A 21,124-nucleotide genomic window follows, 5' to 3' on the forward strand; every position below is an offset into this window, starting at 1 on the left:
GTTTCAAAATCTGCCAAAGGCATGACATATTTAGCAAATCGTTTAAAGGCATAGTAATGTTACTGGACCTAACATTTGATTTTGAGACAATAAAAAAAGTGTTTTTTAAAGTGTGAATGGACAACAAAATCTACGCTTACAACTGATGTGCAATATATCCAAAACGTATTTAATGCAGTTTTAACAAATTAATGTAGTTCATTATTACCATCTTCTGCTAACTATAAAACATCCCCATTCTTCATCCCCGAGTGGAACTTCCAAATCAGAGGGAACCTGGGAACCATCAACATGTTCAACTCTTGGCTTCAAGATCCATCAACCAGAGTTTGATGACCAGCATGTCCACCAATCATGCTATCAGGCTTAAGCACGTAAAGATGTTATCTAATTTTTTTAGCGACACGTTCATACAGTTGCTACTTCGAAGTGGTCAGAATTAGACCTGAATTAGACAAATTAGACAAATTGTGACCAGCAGTCAAAAAAAATTACAAAAAAGAAAAGAGTAGAGAATCGAGATCAAGACAAGTTTAGCCAATCCTAAAATCAAGTTTGTTATGTAAACATCAAGACTGCTGGAGACTCTTTCTAGAGAGATTGCACAACATCTGAAGGCTGGACTTATGCACATTCAGCCAAACAAGTCCTTAATTTGTTATTACCTTTCTGGAAATGTTTGGTTTTACATTTCTAAATTAATATTATTTAGTTTTAAAGGTGAACAACACCACTGTAAGAGACACACAGACAGATAACCATTCACACCCACATCACACCACCACTGAGTCGGAATTAATTCCAAGCCGCCTGCGCTGAAGTCAGGCAAATGCACCACTACACCATCAATGATGCGGTATATCCTAAAAGCAAAATGAACATATCCAGTATTTACTATAATTCAAGATGTCATCATACATTTATAATGTGATTTTTAATCATTAAGGGTGAGGGGAATGATATGTTAATGCTTTCCTAAAATATGTTTTACTTCTTAGTTTTAATTTCAAAGAAAATTTTCATTCTTGGACACAAAATCTCATGATATACTGTAATATACATTTTTTTCTGTATTTTTTTGTTTAATTAGAAAAAAAGTGTTAACTGTTTGAATAACATCAAATGGTCTTTTTAGAGAAAAAAAAAATTAAAGGTATTTTTTAAATATATTTTGCTTCAGTGAATTTAAAATTGCAATCTACACCGGGGGGTGGAGGGAGGAACACATTTGGTGCCGCTTAAAGATGAAACAGGAACGCGATTTGGTGTAGGTGAGGAAATAGCCTACCAGCTGTAATCCATCGATAACGCTGAAGACTCCACACTGGAGACAGAGTGGGAGGCTCCTTCACTGACTTTGTGCACGTCTTCTTTTCTCATATGTGTTACATAAATCCGTGAGGAATCTTTTTTTGTTCTTTTCCTGACCTGAAGCTACAGTCCTTTGTACATCTACTGTAGCTGTACTTCAAACTGAACTATATAATGCAGATGGATGTTTTGAATTCTTTTTATTTTGCTGCACTAGGTAGCCATGATATATGATGCAGAATCCCTTTTCCAATATTCAAAAGCATCAGAGTTCCTTAACTAATTGTCAAGGCATGAAAACACTATTGTTTACTCCAGCATATGCGTAACTGCCCTCATTGTTCAAATCTGCCATGTTTGACTTTGCTGTTTCGTTTTTTAATTTTTTTAGTTGTTGTTGTTTTTTGTCTCATGGTAATTTTAATGTGATGCAGAGCACATTGAAATACATTGTTGAATTGTGCTCTACAAATAAAATTTGCCTTCCTTTACCTACCATTGACTGTTATAGACATCCAATCCATTTTGAATGGAAGGGGCTAGAGGTGAATTATCTCTGCCTGCCTTGGCGCCCAAAAATTATTTGGAAGTGCAGCCAATGAGTTACAATCTCATTCGCGGCTATTAAACGCTGTAGAAATCTAAACTATTTTAACTGGGATGGCTGATGATAGTTGTGACCCCTTCTGGTCAGAATAGATTAGATGTCTTTTACTGTAAATGGCAGCCAATTCATTACCTCATGAAGAAAACATTAAAGCCTTTAGACCAGGTTGTTGATGTGTTCCACACTTTCAGGGTTGTACTTTGTAATAATAAAAGTTATTGTGTAGTCAATGTAAAATCAGCTACTTTTTGGATCACCTCTGGTTCATATATCTCTGTCAATGGCAGACAATGGGTTGTTAATTGCTCCCTTTATTTTTTTCAGTTCAGCATATCCAATCATCTGGCTTTCACTAATACTGTGTTCACCACCCAGATAGATTTGGCTGCTCTCGGCGTTGTAGTTTCATACGGCGAGGTTAGCCGCAAAAAAGTAATTAATTACAGTTACAAATTTCCTCGCCCAAAAAGTAATTGAGTTAGTAACTCAGTTACCTGAATGTAAGAGTAATTAGTTAGTTGGCAAAGTAATTGGTGTTTTTTTCCCCTCCATTCCAAAAAAACATACAGTTCAAAGGGTTTTGGGGACAAGTGGCCCGAGCCCAATTGTTTACCCTAAACTTAACTAGAGATTAACTAGACAGGTATTGCGGATATTGTGATAACTAGATAGTACCCTTTGCTATGTTTGGAAGTCATTTAATGTTGTGAATCAACCATTAAAGTTGTTAAAATTGCTCCCGTTATTACATTAGTTCCCTTCTGCTTACTTTCGACATGTGAAAGTTTTAAAACTGTTTCATCATTTAAAGATAGATTCAAGTCAAGATTTTGCTGATTTAGGAGTATTTTAGATAAAAGGTTACTTAGGTTCACCAGGAAGGTCCTCTACAACAGAGCCTTCCTGAGAAGTCTACTGTTTTAGGATGGCGGCTGTTTACTAACGCCAGCGAGTATCATTTCGCATCTAGTTCTCTATACATGTCCTAACGCCGCCGAGTCTGTCATTTCGCAACTAGTTCTATATACATATGATATCTACCGCATCGTGCATCATGTGGGCGTAGTTTGTAGGCTATGGAAGACAGGTATTATTGGAGCCACCTAGCATCGAGTTTGCAACGGCGTCAAAACTTCTTTCCCTCATCCCCACTCTGCTTCTGTGAGTCAGTGTCTCTCAGACTTTTCTTGCGTCATTCAACCAACGTAGTAATGCAAAGTAATGCACGCCTTTACATCTTCAGTAACGGTAATGGTGTTGCAAAGATGATAAAAGTAAATAATTTGATCACCAAACTAAACTCACTACAAAAAAAAATAACACAGATAGTAACGCCGTTATACTCTTAACGCCGTTATTAACAACACTGCTTAAATTGGCACTGAAATTAGAAGGATAGTCCCGTACTCAGAAACAAAAGTACGCATCCTGTTTTAAGCTTACAAGGGACGCGCTCTGTCCTTTATGTCCTTTCAAGAATGTGTAGGAAAACGCAGCCCCCTGCTTCTCTTTTCTGACCAATTAGCTGGCAGAACAATGACAGTCCCGCTCATCTCATTGGTCGAGGTACTGTGAGTTGGAATTATGATACCGGAAGACAACATAGAGTGTGGGAGATTAGAAATTTGAATGATGCTTGAGTAAAAAGCTGTTCAAATGTTCAAAATGCTGATACTTTGTTTTATTGTTCTCTGTGTACTTTATTTTCACTATTTGTGTTAAATTTTTTGGTTATGTCAATTTCATTAGCTTTTTCACATATATTTGAAGTGATCATTTGTGAAATAATTGCTGAGGGGACTTTGTACACACCTCAGGTTATGTTTGCACTTCCAAAAAAAGAATTTAAAATACATTGCGAATAATTATTGTTTTTCGAAGTGCTTATTTAAATTATATATACTGTATACAGGCCAGGGTTGGACCAAATAATGGAAACGCCTAACATTTGGCTTCATAATCATTTAGCATACCCTATTTTTCGGACTACAAGTCACACCTGAGTATAAATCGCACCAGCCATAAAATGCCCAACGAAGAGAAAAAAAACCATATATAAGTCGCACCGGAGTATAAGTCGCATTTTTGGGGGATAAAATCCAACACATAGAACAGATATGTCATCTTGAAAGGCAATTGAATATAAAAATACAATAGAGAACAACATGTTGAATAAATGTACAGTGTATAGTGCATGAACAACGAAATGCGTATATACTGTCCTCACCAGAGCGCTACGGCTCGGTCCTGGCTATACAGCGAACTCCCAAATGATGATGCTGAACGTCCTTATCATTTGCGGAATCAATTTGGTCCTCGATACCAAACAGGTTCGCATCAACGTAAATAAATGATAATTAGGTTGTTTTACAGCAATGACATAAACGGTTAGCATGCGTTCGCTAGCATTAGCGCATCGTTCCAACACCCACACGACTGGCTCTAAGTGTCTGATCGTGGGTGGAAAACACACAACAACAACAGAAAAGATGATACACACAGGAGTTGCCTCTGTAGAGATATTTTAAAAGAACAAACAATGAACGTGGGTTCGCAGCCGTGTTTCTCTCTCGCTAACTCACCCACTCACTCAGAGCTACGTAGCTGTCCGTCTTCTTCTGCCGTGTGAGCGCTCTTCACGTAAACAAGGGCGAGTACGCCCTTGTGGGGGCGTGAAAGCGCCACAAACTAAAAGCATGCATTTCAATATAAAAAAAAAAGTCAGTAATACAATTGAACACACATTACCAAAGGCAGAACGCAAACGTGGCCATAGCTATTAAGAGTTATTCAGATAACTATAGCATAAAGAACATGCTAATAAGTTTACCAAACCATCAGTGTCACTCCAAAACACCAAAATAACATGTGATATCATAATGTGTTAATAATTTCACACATAAGTCGTGTATAAGTCGCACCTCCAGCCAAAATATGAAACAAAAAACGCGACTTATAGTCCGAAAAATACAGTAATTGTTAAAGAATGGCATGAGGAACATTCTAATGAAGTTAAGCATCTCGTATGGCTGGCACAATCCCCAGACCTCAACATTACTGAGCTTTTATGGTCAGTTTTAGAGATTCAATTAAGACATCGATTTCCACCTGCCATTGTCTCTAAAAAAGTTAGAGGGTATTCTAACTGAAAAATAGCTTAAAATTCCTTTGGAAACAATTCACAAGTTGTATGAATCAATACCTAGGAGAATTGAGGCTGTAATGGCCACGGAAGGCGGACCAACACCATATTAAATTATTGTTTTTTTAAGGTGTTTCCATCATTTTGTCCAGCCCCTGTATATATTGATTTATATAATGTATATCAAATACGCACATAATTCAAGTTTGAGTGAAATTATTATATTACACAATTACTGTATTTTTTTTTATTTTTATCCCTTTTTATATACAAAAAGAACATCAAAATATGACTGTTGTTTGGCCGGCCGGCTCTACCAAGGAGTTGTCCCTTATTTTTATTTTCAGGGAGTTAGCAACCCTAACTGAAATGCAGTTGGGGACAGAAAAACGCCTTGCCAGACTGCAATGTTACAATGTTTACGATTGGCAAGCCAATGGAAAGGGAATGTTAGGCTTATTGATATCTTTGTTATTATTGTTCTTATTATCTGTTTAGTAAATTTTGTATTTTAAGTTCCCTATTGCATTCCAACCTTCTTCTGTTTTCCCACAGACAGCGAGACCCTACCGCCGGACCTCTCAAAGATTAGTTCTCTCACCCGCTGCCAAACTGTAGGGTCTAATCGAAGACAACAATTACCCCTGATGGAGCTGTACGAAGAGGGTCAGGATGAAGACGACGACGAGCACCAGTACAGTGACCACATGCCCCAAAACTCCCAGAACCTACGGTTGTGTTCTGAGCTCCGAGAGTCCCAGGACAATGAGCTGCACATTCACGCCGTACACGGCGAGCACCTGCGCATGACAGACCATCACACGGTGGTAACGGTGGATCACGAGGGCGAGGACAAAATGCTTGTCTTCACCAGTCGACCTCTGGAGTGCTCGGAGAGCGTCTTTCTGATGCTGCATACTGTCGAACAGGCCTCGCTAATATACGGCGTGACAGCCTGTGACCCGGCCACACTGAATTCCAGAGATTTGCCCAACGACCCGACATTGCTGCTGGGCCACGGGGAATTCCGGGCTGTTGGCCTCGAGGCTGTGCCGCTGCTGGACGAAGACATCTTGGGCTTTGAGGTGAACGCTGAAGGCGAGCTGATCATGAGCATAAATGGTGTAAACCATGGGGTGCAGTTATGCGTGGACAACTCCAGACCGCTCTGGATGGTCTTCGCTCCCTCAAAAAACATCACGCAACTCAAGATTTTTGGTAAGTCATCGTCCTTGAAATTTTCTCTAACACCTGTTCTCATTAGTATTAGAACATTCAGGAAAATGTGGGATATATAGGACTTTATGGTACTAAATTGAATTTTTAGAGTTAATTTAAAATACTTTTCTGCTACATGGATGCTCCACAAATGCCCAAAAGTCCTCTTTTTACCCTGCAATAGAGAGTCTTCGGGTCAAACATTCTGAGCAAACACGTGTCTGTGCCCTACAACGCGCGTCCCCCAGCCTTTGCCTCGGCTCCACTTTGCAAAAATTTTTAACCCACGTTTCTAACCTACATAAGACTTGCTTATAACAGTAAACAATCACGTTTGCTGTATTTACGATTTCAAGGGCCAAACTCTTGTTGCTTTATGTTTGTGCTTAGTCACGAGTAAAAAAGTGACAAACTCCATATAACATCTTTAACTGGCAATTTGTTTTCGTTCAACTTCAAATTTTGGCTTGAAACAGAAAAATAGATGTAGCGACATCCCAGAACTCAGAATAGTACTGGCAATTGTAGATCGAGGTACCGCTGTACTTCCATGAAATGTAGTCCGGATTATTGGTTCGCTATAATCCATGCCAGCCGTCAATTTGGTCAGTTACTGCTACAGTATATTCTAATTTGTTCCAATGAATTCCGATGAAAAGTTTCCGATTTATAAAACTCCCGAATAAGACAAAGCACTATAAAACGTTTCATTAAAAAATACATTAAATTAGAGTTAGTACATGGAAGTTTTTGACGTCCCTACTAAAATCTTTTGAATTGCTTGTATTGTTTTTGCACGGGTAACTTAGCTCCTCCCAAATGAACAAAGCTTGCATGTCTCTTAATCAAAACATATCACTTAACCATGCAATTATGCTGGCCTTCACTATGGCTTAGTTTGTGGCAAAAGAATAGGGGTTAATGTCCTTAAATTCTATGACTAAACAACTATACAGTGTAAATTCTTTTTTTCTCGAATATCAAGTAGCCATTTCACAATGATTTTTTTCCCTTAAAAATATGCAGGGAAAATATTTTTTTTTTCTTCTTCTAGTAATTCATCAGCGATTAGAAGATATTTCTATCAGGCTCGGGCTCCCCGCTGCCACTAGTGTTATTTATCAAGAGTGGGACAGCTCATAATTGCTCCTTACAATGCCCACCATATGCATTATTAAATGTAATTGCACTGCGGTTGAAGATGCTAGGCGTTCTCCCACTGAGCGTTCCCTTGGCAGAACGTCACTCCTCTCCACTTCCTCTGTCCTCGCTTTCCGCCTCTGCTGTGAGAGTACATCCTGTGAGACGTTTTCCCACTCCAGCTGTGGGCCCGGCAACCACCGGTTGCCGTGGAAACGTGTCGCCAGTGAGGCAAGCGACAATTATGTCACGGTCGGGTGTCGTGGAGCTCGTGAAACGGAACAGATGGGACGCCGATGCTCCCACGCACCACTTCTCGCCATCTTACTGTGTTTGGAACAGTTTGATACAAAAATGACGGTGGTAGACGCTCAATCCATTCTGACTGGGACGGTTGACAGCAAATGATTGCTTGCACAGCCGTTTTAGGCTAAATTCCGTTTGCAGGTCTAAATTCACAAATCCAATTTTTTTGTCATATCCACTCCTTTATTGTGACCGTTCACACTACTGTACAGTTTTCTATAGTGACGCGTAAAGTGTCGCACAAGTGTAGAGCAATAATAAGGCACGTGTTGAATAAAGTTACCCCCATGTGTAGACTTAGAAAAATATGTCACAAGGCAGCAGTGGAAATGTGTTAATAAACAGAGAAGCATATTTGACTGGGAGGCCTGTGATTTAGCTAAGTCGATTGATTATACAGACATCAAGGAGTCAGTCCTCCATGATTATTGTGGTTTCCTGCAGAACTCACCCCAGCCCCATCATTTTATCCGTTGCTAAGCAATACAACGTGACGTTATCAACGGTCTCCCAAATTCCGAATTGGACAGTTCAACTACAATCCAGAAATGTGGATCATACCAGATTTAAAATCATATACGAAACTGGCTTAGATATTAAAATGTCAGTTTGCATGGAAGTATCACACTCAAATCGGATAAAGGCAAAAAATAAATAAATAAATAAATAATTCAAAATTGGTTCACTTGAGACTGTGGTGTGAGTATATCCTCTGGTAATGGAGATCATAATGTAAAATCGACACCGTCAAAGTGCGAGGCCATTTTGCGACATCAGTTATACCCACAAGCATCCAGGAAATATTGATATACAGTACTTGAATATAGGCGCATAGGTGGGCAATCTGGGATGCAGTGAGCCCTCGTTTTTCGCAGTTAAAGGAGACCCTAGAACTCCCCACGATAAGTGAAAAACCGTGAGGTAGCGCCCCCCCCTAAAAAAAAAAAAAATTCTACCTTTTTCCACAAAGTATAATTTAAAAACACTTTTATTAATAAATATTTCTAAGCACTTTAAATGTAATAATTATGATAAGTTTTAAAAATGTTACAGTCTCTCAGAATTATTTTTAAAGAAGAAAAAAGTAGATGACAATCTGTTTAAAAAAAGTAAAAAAATAAAAATAAAAATAAATGCTTGTCTTTATTAAATGCTTCATTAAGTGTACACTCCAAATCTGCTCCAGCTTCTCACTTACACACAATGAGTTGCCACAGCAACTGTTTAACAAATTAAACGATGATTGACGCATGAGGCGCTTTGAAGGTCGAGTCTCTGGCAAGATCAAAGGTTAACCACCTGTCAATCATCGTTTATTTTTTAATAAGCATCTCCAGTTCACTCTCTGATGAGCAAAGAGCAGGGAGAGGGAGGGAGCGAGCGTGAGACTGCGCGATCGACTCGGGAAAGCTCATCTGTATATATATATATTTTTAATTGAAAAGCGATGGACCGAGGTCGCGAAGTTTGAAGCGCTAAGTAGCGAGGGATCACTGTTCTTGCATTTGATTGGCTAAAAGGTTACTGGCATTGATAAGATGTCCGCCTGTACTAAAGGCGGCCACTCCATGGAAATCCTCTCATTTATTGTTTTTCTCCACGGTTACACATCAGAAAAATGAAATTTTGTGTTTTTTCAATTATATTAAATAAGATTCTTTCTGCTGGGATGCACATGATTTGTGGCGTCTCGTTGCGAAGGAACGATAAAGAAGTGAATGGAGGAGCTTGGTTCTAATTTCCATTTTTTGTATATTGTCAGGTCTATCTTCGCACTCTGATGTCCAAGGCCTAGGGAGATCACCCTCATTCGCAACTACACCCACAGAGCCCAACGTGATCCACATCAGACACCTCAACTCCAGCCAGCCTTCCCCCGGAGGTCTGTTCAAACCCTCGCATGCTCTCATGTCTCATCTATTTTCAAGCACTTGTCCTCATGAGAAAATATAGCCGTTTGAAAGGGGCCAAATCCTGTAGTCACTTCTTGAGGGAGTGACCCATGCTTTTTTGTTACAGCAGAAAGGCCAGCAGCAGGATGAACCAGATCCATGACATTAACGTGTTTGCGTCAAAGGTCAAATATTTACTGAGCTAATAGAAAGGGGTGGTGTTGATGTTAAGCAGGAGGGCAAATAATACAGGATGCAGTAAAATGTAAGCACATTATCTGCTACAAAATGGTTGCTGACATGGGTGGTAACTTTATTAAGAGTGCTGTGTGCCCTAATAAAGACACAAATGAAATGTCTGAAGTAAACAGAGCACTCAAATAGAATGTTACTATAAGTGTATTTGTTCAAGACCACTTCCTGGTTCACAAATGAAACAAAACGCAAGGGATGACGTTCACTATTATTATTGCTGACTACTATATTGACTTTGTTGTGATGTGTGTTTGCATCAGCAGGCCCAGCTAGGACCGTTGAGAACCTTGTCCAGTTGCTAAATACCCCCTCGTCTACTCAAGCCAACGTTGCCAACGTCACTTCATATAATGAAAGACAACTGCGCCTTAGTTCTTCTTCCCACACAGGTTTGTCCAACGTCTTATAATGTGTCGCCTTCTTTAGTATTTCATATTTAGATGCTTAGATTAAGAAATTGTTCTACAAGCTGATGGATCGATGTGCTAATTATTCGCTGTCAGCTTTCCCAGTTTAAATATATACATTTTACTTCTTTAGCAGTCAATTGCAGTGAATGTGTTGTTGACAATAACTCATTTAATCCTCAGGTCCAAGAAACACAGAGCTTGTGAACTAATTTAATACGCAGCAGAACAGTGTACAGTGGTACCTCTACTTACGAACGTCATCAGGTTGCGACACGTTTAAATGGGAAAATATTGCCTTTGTTAAAGGGAAGCTCGGACTTAAAGACTTGTAGGCTCTAATGAGCCACAATTGTTGTCTTTTACTAAAATATGTGATTAGAAACACTTAAACTATTGACATTGATTTAAAAATCTATAATATTGAGTACATGTTTTACCTATGGAGGGCGGCATGTTTTAAGCGCAGTGGACGCTCGGGATGATGACGTAGATTGTCACTGTCACTCGACGAATACTACAGGGTCATCATTCCTTCTAGGTGGCAAGGCGACTAACACATGCGCTTATTGGTTAAAAGCGGCGAGTACTGACTATTTGTGTTTTTATTGAGTCTTTTATTTCCTTTTCATTGCCTTAAAATACTTTTTGCATGTGTTTCCCTCTCATACTTTTAAGAAGTGTGTTTTGTTGTGGTGGCTTTAAAGCAGATTGTTGATCTGTCGACATTAGTTACGTAGCATATTTAAACCACCCTTATTTGATGTTCTTATTTGTTTAAGTATTTTCTTAAGGCATCTTTAGTATGTTCTGTCTGTATGCATCTAAAGAAGCTGAAAGCTCATGGTAGTACTTTGGGTGTCAAATTCACCTCTTCTAGGGTATTTCGCCAGTGTAGCACATTTTGGCTGAACACCATTTTTTTTCCTACTCTCGTCTAGTCTCATCCCGTCTTACCTGTTCATTTTGCTTTTGCTGCTCGTTTTGTGAAATATCGACAGTGCTGTCATGCTAATTAATGTTCCTCTCGGGTTCAAATTGAAATGGTTGAAGAGATTACATATTTATGTCGTTAGAGTCTAGAAGCCCGGCAGTGTAACCCAGTGACGTCACCGCCCTGCAACGTCGAGAACAATGGCGACCTACTAGTTAAACTAATTTTACAGATTGTATTAAAACGAAAAAATCAAGAGGGGTTACAATATCAAATTATTTTAAGTCATAATAACGTTGAACTTTTAAGAACTACACTACTCTTTCTATCAGTGGATCCCTTTAAGAAAGAAATTTACATTACGAGAGGCAAAAATACTATTTACAATACAATACTGTAAAACAGTGGACTTCAACGCGGTCCTCAAAGGCCCGCCGTGGGTCGTGGTTTTTGTTCCTGCCGATCTAGCACAGATTGTTGAACCAATAAGGTTTCTGCTAAAACAAGCAGTACCTGACTGCAATCAAATGATTGCACTTGTAAAACACCAGATTGGTGAAAAAGTGTTGTCGTTTGTCTGGTTGGAATGAAATTCTGCACCCACAGCGGGCCTTTGAGGACCAGGTTGGAGACCACCACTATAAAAGATACCGTATTTTTCGGACTATAAATCGCACCAGAGTATAAGTCGCACCAGCCATAAAATGCCCAATGAAGAGGAAAAAAACATATATAAGTCGCGCCGGAGTATAAGTCGCATTTTTGGGGGAAATTTACTTGATAAAATCCAACACATAGAACAGATATGTCATCTTGAAAGGCAATTTAATATAAAAATACAATGGAGAAAAACATGCTGAATAAGTGTACTGTATGATAATGTTACATGATGCATGAACAACGAAATGCGAATATACTGTCCTCACCAGGACGCTACGGCTCGGTCCTGGCTATACAGCGAGCTAAACTCCCAAATGACGATGCTGGATGTCCGTATAATTTGCTGACTTTATTTTGGCCGTCGTTATGACACCATCATTTGAAGAGTGAAACTAAAAATAGATATAATACAAATCAATTTCGTCTTCGATACCAAACGGGTTCGCATCAACGTAAATAAATGATAATTAGCTGCTATTACAGCAATGACTCAAACGGTTAGCATGCGTTCGCTAGCATTAGCACATCGTTCAAACAACCACACAACTGGTTCTATGTGTCCGATCGCGGGTGGAAAACACACAATAACAGCAGAAAAGATGATACACACAGGCGTTGCCTCTGTAGAGATATTTTACAAGCATAAACAATGAACGTAGGTTCGCAGCCGTGTTTCTCTCCCTCCCTCTCACCCACCCGCTCAGACGCTGCGTAGCTGTCCGTCTTCTGGCGTGTGAGCGCTCTTCTTCGCGTAAACAAGTTCAAGTGCGCCCCCACTTGGGCGTGAAAGTGCCACAAACTAAAAGCATACATTTCAATATAAAAAAAATGTCAATAATACAATTGAACACAAATTGCCAAAGCCAGAACGCGAACGTGGCCATAGCTATTACGAGTTATTCAGATAACTATAGCATAAAGAACATGCTAACAAGTTTACCAAACCAGCAGTGTAACTCCAAAACACCAAAATATTATGTGAAAAGATATCATAATGTGTTAATAATTTCACACATAAGTCACTCCTGAGTATAAGTCGCACCCCAGGCCAAACTATGAAAAAAACTGCTACTTATAGTCCGAAAAATACGGTAAATACTTCATGCTTTCTGCTTTTAAAACTCGTGCCATAAGATCCTGCTGCCCTACTGGTCATAATATTTCCCACCATGCCCTCGTATTGGGATTCTGCTCTCCTATTGGCCTACTGTTGATGACATTTCAATTTGGGCATTGCAGTATAATGACGTGCACAGGCGCGACGGTATTATTGTAACAAGTGGGTCGACGTCTGAGCCAAATTAGCACAAGGGTCCTCAGGTTTTTGTCTCACAAAAAGTTTTTTTGAGACCACAGACGGTTTATTACATTAGCACATTAGAGCATCGGTTTCCTCGCATTTTTGTGAGATAGGCGATAGGCACCATCGATCTCGTGAGAGGGGACATTGGCTCACTCTAAAGATATTTTTTTTTCTTTTTTACTTTGCACTTTGTTCGATGATTTTCTTCATAACAGGTATTAATGATGAGGTTAGGTATATGGAATGATTAAAATGTCTTTGGCTGTTCTTTATTCCGGTTTTACCCCAATTATAACATTTAATTTAGAGTGTCAGTTGTGCTTGGAACGGATTAGGGCATTTACATGTAAAACATGTCTCTATTTACAAAATTTTTGGTTTACGAGACGACTTCCAGAACCAATTAATGTCGTAAGTAGAGGTACCACTGTACATGTAATGAATTAATTTTACAAAAATCTTTTTTTTTCTTCCAGAAACTAAAAAAAAATGTCTACATTTATTAAACTTAGCATGCACTACGGCAGGGGTAGCCAACTCCGGTCCTCGAGGGCCCCTATCCAGCTTTGTTTTCCATGTCTCCCTCCTTTAAAACACCTGAATCAAATGATCAGCTAATCAGTAAGCTCTGCAGGAGTCTGATAACGATCCTGATTACCGTATTGGCGCGAATATAAGACGGCCCTGATTATAAGACGACCCCCTCTTTTTCAAGACTCAAGTTTGAAAAAAGACTTTTTGAACACCAAATTAATTTTTATACAGAAAATAATTACAGTACATCCGAAACAAATGATTATAACAATATATTTGAGAGAAAAAGCATGTTATTTTGCCTCATTCAAATCTTAATATCTGAACATTTAAATATGTTAGCTAAAGTGCAATCACATCCGTAAATGAACGGCTTCTGGTTTTAGAAATGTAAATAAACCAATCTATTGTGATAAAACAACAAAATTGCAATAACTGCATTAACCATCAAAGTGAAGCCTAACTGTAACTGTAGTCTCGAAACAAATCTGGATAAGGAAAAGCATTGCAATAAAATAATGCAAACTGCTTAAACTAAAAAGAGTAGCTGAGATCTGTCTTGACAGAACATCGCTTGCTTCAATGATATCTGGCGCCATCTAGCTTCGTGAATGGGAGGAGTAGCTGAGATCTGTCATGACAGAATATCGCTTCAATGATACCTGGCACCATCTAGCGTCGTGAATGGGTATAATGTCTAGACCACGAAATAAGACGACCCCCTCTTTTTCAGTGTTATTTCAATGCAAAAAGACCGTCTTATATTTTGGCCAATACGGTATTTGAGTCAGGTGTGTTGGAGGAGGGAGACAAGGAAAACAAGCTGGATAGGGGCCCTCGAGGACCGACGTTGGCTGCCCCTGCTCTACGGCTAAGTCCTTAATAATAAGAAAAGGTAGGATAAAACTTTTTTTTCGTGTCGAAAGAAAAGTCTATTCTTTCATTTGGCATTTGGTAATAAATCAACACAATATTCTTTCTGTTGGGATGCCTTTAAAAAAACTGGCTGTACTCAAATGATTTAATCAAAATGAATGCTTGAATATGTCACATGGTCCTCACTGCCTAACAGTAACGCTCAAATATCTTTTCATATTTGAAAGCATTGACAGCGATACATGTCCAATCCATTTGAATGATCATTTGCTGCCAACCTCTCCCAATTTAACTGGATTGGACATCTGTCAATGGCACCCAGTGGGTTCAGTGGTAAAGCATGGCATTTCCTTGAATTATTCAGAAACGGAGAAGAGTGCATTGGCTTCCAGCCCGAGCTCTCCCAGTGCACTGCCGGCCACTGACGATTGCGCCATTTGCTGCGACGACACGGCCGACACGGCGCTGTACAACTGCGGACACCTGTGCCTGTGCTACAAATGTGCCCTCAGGCTCAAGCAAGATAAGGCGACGTGTCCCATCTGTAGGAAGCCCATCAAAGACATTATCAAGACCTACCGGGGCTCGTAGGACCCGTCTTTCCTCAGCGGACTCCGTCATTGAATTGTCAAGCTCAACTCAGGTTTTTCTGGAAGTAGTCAAGTTCAAGACTACTTGCGCTTTTGTCCAAGGAATGTAAACCAAGTGTTGATTACTAGAGAAGTTCTAATTTCTCAATGGGCATATGGGTGATTTAAAAGAGGAGGATTGAAGCAAAGTTGCCGCATGAAAAGAATGAAAATTAAATTTCCTCCTTTGTTCTTTGTTTCTTGAGTTTTATGTGGCATTGGACAGTGAGTTTGTTCAATGTGGCCAGATGAGGCAAACTTGGTGAAAAACGTTTGACACAAGAGCCTGTGGTAGTTGATGAAGTCAAGGTGAAGTAGTTAAGACTTTTTCATAATCAAACATGTTTTATATTGGTGTTCAGGGATTTTGGCTAGAGAAAAAGGCAAAAGGAAATTTCAACCAAAAGACTAATACTTGACCCTTCATAAAATAAGCACATTACACAATGAAGAAATACTCAATTTAAATACGCACAGAATATACATTTTTCCAAACCAAATTTGAAAATGGTTGAACTACTTCCTGTTTTCATTCTTTTTTGGTCACATTTACAGCCTTCCAGTGGTCAATGTTGAAATTACACACAAAATAAACGCAAGGCAGTGGAAAATAGGGTAACAAACTATACCACCAAAAAAATGAGCAATATAATGGACACGTAAACACGAAACCTGCAATGGAGGGAGTTAAATGCGTTCCTCCATTGTCGTAGCTGTGAAAAAATTCTAGCAATATATACTTGATACTTAATGCTTATGTAAATCATAATTTTATTTTGGATTCCAGTAATGTGTTTTGTCCTTAAAATAAATAAGTCGTACAAAAATAGTTTGCTAATAAACGTTTATTTTCACGTTTTCTTATAGTAATATTTCATCCTCATGGCCATAAAATATATAAAATGTTTACATAACTTCTGATTTTCTTTGGATAAAATAATGACGTTCAATTTTATTAATTTTTTTTTAATTATTCTATTTTTCTCATGAAAGTGGGATTTGATGACTTTTGTTTGTGAATTATTTTATTTTTTCAACGTTGATTTTTTTTTTTTTTTTTGTAAAGGATATTTTTCCCTAATGTTATAATTTTACTTTTTAAATTTTTTTTTTTACATTTTCTTTCTCGCAACATTCCCACTTTTTTCAGCGTTTCAGTTTTTGATTAGCATTAGAGCTAGGTTATTGTAAAAATTTGGATTTTTCAAATGTTATATTAGGAACTTTTAAAAATACTGTATCGTCATAATTACATGAATAATTCATCACAATTCTGTGACTTTAATTTTCTTTCCAATGTGGCCATGAACTCTTTTCACATCGAATTAGTCTGTTGTTCAAGGCTAGTATGACTTATGTGCAACTTTTTTTGCTACTTTTTGTTTAAAATGGCACTGAACAACTTTTTTGTTGTTATTTTTTAAAGAAAACATGTGACTGCCAATAAACGCTGCGACAATAAGCCGGATAAAAGCTTCGTAAGGGTAAGAACTAATGAGGTGACATGCGTTTCCTCCTCACTTGAGATGCAATAAGAGAGAGTCGAGGACACAAACGCAAGTGGAGTAAGGTCACCTTGCTGCCATTTGAAAACAAGTGCTCTCGCACGTACGATTTCCTGTAATCAGATAATAACAAAAAAGACAATCATGTTTTCTTTAAGTAGCTTTTAAAGGATGACAAGTGGACATTTTCTTGATTGTCGGGAGGATGAGGCGGACAAAAGCAATAAGCGACAGATGGCTTTGTTTACTTAACTACAAAGCTTGAAAATTTGAGAGCTCCGGTGGGTTAACTTCAACATTGCATGTTGCAGGGGCATGAGTTTACATTTGGTTGCTGCTGTTGCCAACTGGCTTACATCGAAGTGGTTTAAATGCAGAAGTCTATCAGTATTTTCAGGAAACATTGTGAATCACTTGCACGTATACTGACATAACATTGCAATAACATTAAAGGAATACAAATGGTGTTACTAGTTCAAATGCAAAAATACTACATTTAAATTTAAAAAAAAAAAATTTGAACAAAGTTCAATTACCGGGATTTGAAAAAAATCACAAGACCTTGAATGAATTAATAAATTCAAAAGTGCGTTGATGAGTCAAGTAGAAATTGTAACATTTGAAAAATAAGTTTCTAATTTAATTATGTACAAATAGTACTTTTTTTTCTTTTTCCTTTTTACCAATTATGGATTTTAAACAAAACACAAATTACTGTACATTAGTTGCACGGAGAACTACAGTGGGCTAACCCCATTTCACTTTTTCGGGGGGAGGTCAAGAGACTAGTTAGAGATTGATTTAATCTTCTATAAATGCAAACCACTAAAAGTGTAGTGCAATAATGGTCTAAATCCACCTTTTAAAATGTAATTGAATAAAATAAAACACAAAAGTTACACTGAAGTCAAAATAAGTGGGGTAGGGGGTGCGATCTAATCACATGAAAAACATTTTTTGAAAATACATGAGAAATGAGTATTGAAAATTATTTCCAAATTGAGTACCCCAAAACTGTAAAGAGTTAACAGCATAGTGCACAAGTCACAGATTCATGGCTAGTTTACTACTAAATGTTTTGTGCAATAGCAATAACAGTTTAAACATTTGTAAAATCTGCTAATATTTCATGAACAATTCTAAATAACATTTGCAAGAAAAAGGAGAGTGCAATGCAATAATGGCCTGCTAACCTTTGTGTCATAATTTGAAGTGAACCAGGATTGTGGTTTTAGACCACGCTGGCTTTTCGTTCGCTAATTTAATAGTGGAGAAAAAAAACATTGAGAGGGCGGAGGTTGTACTAATATCATTATTACTGTGCTTTAATAAAAGTAAGGTAATCCTTTCATGTTTCCCAGGGTTTTTTTTTTTTTTTTTTTTTTTTTTCAATTTAACCACTACATGCACTGCTAAACTGGAACTCTATGGTACACGTTTTCATTTTTTCATGCTAATCCGAGAGTTGACCCAAAATAAAAATTAATCTGAAATGTAAGGTGTATAGTACGATGAGAGATTATTTATTTTTGTGAGCGCTTCAATGAAGAATTTGTTTAGGCTGTAAGGCCACAAATGTGTCCCCAAAGATATTGTCGAGAGCTATATTTCAGAGCATTTGTTATTTTCTTTCCTTGTTATTATAATTTTTTCCATGAGGTTATTCATGTCTGCGTGGATTTGTTATGTAGGGAAGGGAAGTCTTTTTCAAATATGCCAATCATGTTTGATTTTTCTTCAATAAAGTTTATGTGAAAATATGTTTCTTTGTGTTAAACATCCAGTATTACAACTTGGTTCTATTCATTATGTAACTTTATTCAGCTACAATTAAGTCCTTCTATGTTCTCTCAGGTAGTCCAGACTTTCCTCTTCCTATTGCTATTTTGTCCAGCTCTTCCAGGGGCATCCTCATCCCCCCATCATGTCCTGGGTCGACCAAGAGGCCTCCTCCCAGTTGGGTATGCCTGGAAAACCTCAGCAGGGAGGTGTCCAGGCCGCATATTGATTGGATGCTCAAGCCTCCTCGTCTTGCTCATCTTGAAGCGATGGAGAAGCTTCTCCAACACTGATCCCGTCCCGAATGACTGAGCTTCTCACCTTATCTAGGGTGACCAAACGTCCTCTTTTGCCAGGACATGTCCACTTTTTATATCCTGTCCGGGACGTCCGGCAGGGTTTTATGAATCCATGAAAATGTCTGGAAATTGACTGACGCTTTGCATAGAATACTACTGTACTGTTCTGCCTGTAAAGTGTTCCCAGAGAGCCTACCCAGTTGTTAAGACTTTCATTACGATAAATACGTATATATTCAAATGCTCATGTACCCAAAGAGTAATTAAGTCGAAAATACCTTTAATCTACTTTGGATACAAATTTGCGCATGCATGCACAGTCAAAGACTGGCTTTATCATGGCCTCAACTGCCAATTCTCATTCACAATCAAAGCTTCGTCACTGCAGGAGCTCACAGGCTATCGGTGTGTACATTTGCTAAACTAACTTTTCGGCAGCTGTTGACTTCCGTTGGAGTTTTGTACTGGTGTGATATATGTAAAATCCTGTTTGGTGTTCCATCGATGCGCCGCCAATGATTGTAAACTTTTAATAGCAATGTTTGATTTTGCCTCAGCTACCGTCATTCGCTAATAGGGTAGCTGTCAGTGAGCTTGGCCGCGCTAGGCATTATGGGAAATGTAGTTTTGAACTGCTGCGTTTAGTAACATGCTGGTTTGCTAGGTTTTGTGTTGGTTTTCTCTTAGTGTGACTTGTCCCTGTGATTGCCTATTGATTTCACCTGTTTTGCCTGCTCCTAGTGTATCCTCTAATCTGCATCCTCCTGTGCTCACCTGTTCCTCGTTGTGTCGTTACCCCTTGTCTGTGTGTGTATATAAGCTCCCAGTTTCTTTTCACTCCTTGTTGCGTCATTTTCAATTTGCATGTCCACGTTCATGACAGCGTTTTCCCCAGTTTCTCGTGTTCCTCGTCCTGCTTCTAAAGCAGTGCTTCTCAATTATTTTGTTATGCCCCCCCACCCAGGAAGACATAAACGTTCCACACCCCCTCAACTCTCTGCCGCCACTGTAAATATACTGTAGTATCATTTGAATATAAAATACTCCTCTTCATAACATTGTGTTCTTTTTAATATTAAAGTAAAAAGTAATATAGATCAACTTACAATAAAGTTAATTTTAAAAAAAAATACTCATCCATACTGTAAAAATACACTCAAGATTTTTTTCACCATTTGATACTGAAAAATACAATTGAATAAATTAATAATAAATTAAAATTGATTAGCAACATTAACTCACGAGGACAATATGCCAAACAATTAGACCGAAAAAACAAAACTTAGTAGAACAAAAATGAAAGTGTCATTGGACAGAGGGACAGTTTATTTTTGCTGCTGGCAGTATCAGCTCCTTTCCTTTGTTGTGGAGTTATTTGGCACTGAGCAACTTGGTATGCCACCTTATATGATTATATGACAGTGCTCGCTGGTTTACTGATGAAACACTGACAAAGCGGGAGGATTGTTGGCAATATTCGGCACGTTTTCGCTGAAAAGAACTAATTCCTGTTGTCCGCTGCGAACATTTTCAGACAAAGTAAATAGACCGGTCTTTCTTCGTGTCCCACTGTACTAAATGTTAAAGCCAAATGCTGCATATGTTTCGTCATATTTCCTTGTCTCAGCTTTTCATTTCTCCAGCGCTCTTATCTGTGTGCTGTTGTTTCATTCAAAAATATTGCGCACACGCTGAAAATGAGAGCGGCACTGCCACCCACTGAGTGGATGTGACATTACACTTTATTTTAGTAGCAAAAAAGTATGTTCCCCAAGGTCACATGCGCCACACCCAGCATCGCTTTGCGCCCCCCTGAGGTGGCCCGCCGCACTATTTGAGAAGTACTGTTCTAAAGTAAGTTGATTTGTTAGCCTGACTTTTGTTTGTTAAGACTTTTTGGATTCCCCAGTCATTTCGTTGGAACTTTGTTTTTTGTTGGCATTAATTAAAACATTATTGCATTACCGCCTTTTTTGCCTCGCTTCCCTTTTCCTGCGTTTGGGTCCACACCACCTGCCTGCCCGTTTCCTGACATGGTTGAATCGTTTGTCAGTTTATTTCGGTTATTGTTTGCGTGCAATCTACAACATTGAATGGAAATAAAATTGAGTGGTGTCACGCCTGGGTGAGGGTTGTCATGTCTTGGTATATTGTCTCTTCCTGCTTTATTTTGAAGTCTCACCCTCCTGTTTCCACCACTCACCCTTCCTGCTGTTTCACCTGTCTCTGATTATGATTACCTATTGTTCCCACCTGTGCCCCATTCCTCATGTGCTTAAATTGTTTGTCACTCCCTAGTCTCGTGCCAAAGTGCCTTTGCCCTTTGT

General features: G+C 38.6%; 1 protein-coding gene across 2 annotated transcripts in view; it reads left to right on the top strand.

Moving 5' to 3' along the window:
- Positions 1-18,116, top strand: part of LOC130923300 (E3 ubiquitin-protein ligase NEURL1-like) — a 51,662-nt gene extending 33,546 nt beyond the window's left edge. Inside the window, exons 4-7 of one of the 2 annotated variants that reach the window (XM_057848911.1) lie at positions 5,616-6,278; positions 9,487-9,606; positions 10,132-10,260; positions 14,950-18,116. In XM_057848911.1, the coding sequence (XP_057704894.1) occupies positions 5,616-6,278; positions 9,487-9,606; positions 10,132-10,260; positions 14,950-15,176 (1,139 nt within the window). In that variant the 3' untranslated portion in view covers positions 15,177-18,116. The remainder of the gene's footprint in view (positions 1-5,615; positions 6,279-9,486; positions 9,607-10,131; positions 10,261-14,949) is intronic. The other variant, XM_057848912.1, reaches the window with a different exon arrangement.
- Positions 18,117-21,124: the final 3,008 nt, after the last annotated feature.

Source organism: Corythoichthys intestinalis, chromosome 10, assembly GCF_030265065.1.
Source record: "Corythoichthys intestinalis isolate RoL2023-P3 chromosome 10, ASM3026506v1, whole genome shotgun sequence".
NCBI classification, from domain to species: Eukaryota; Metazoa; Chordata; class Actinopteri; order Syngnathiformes; family Syngnathidae; genus Corythoichthys; species Corythoichthys intestinalis.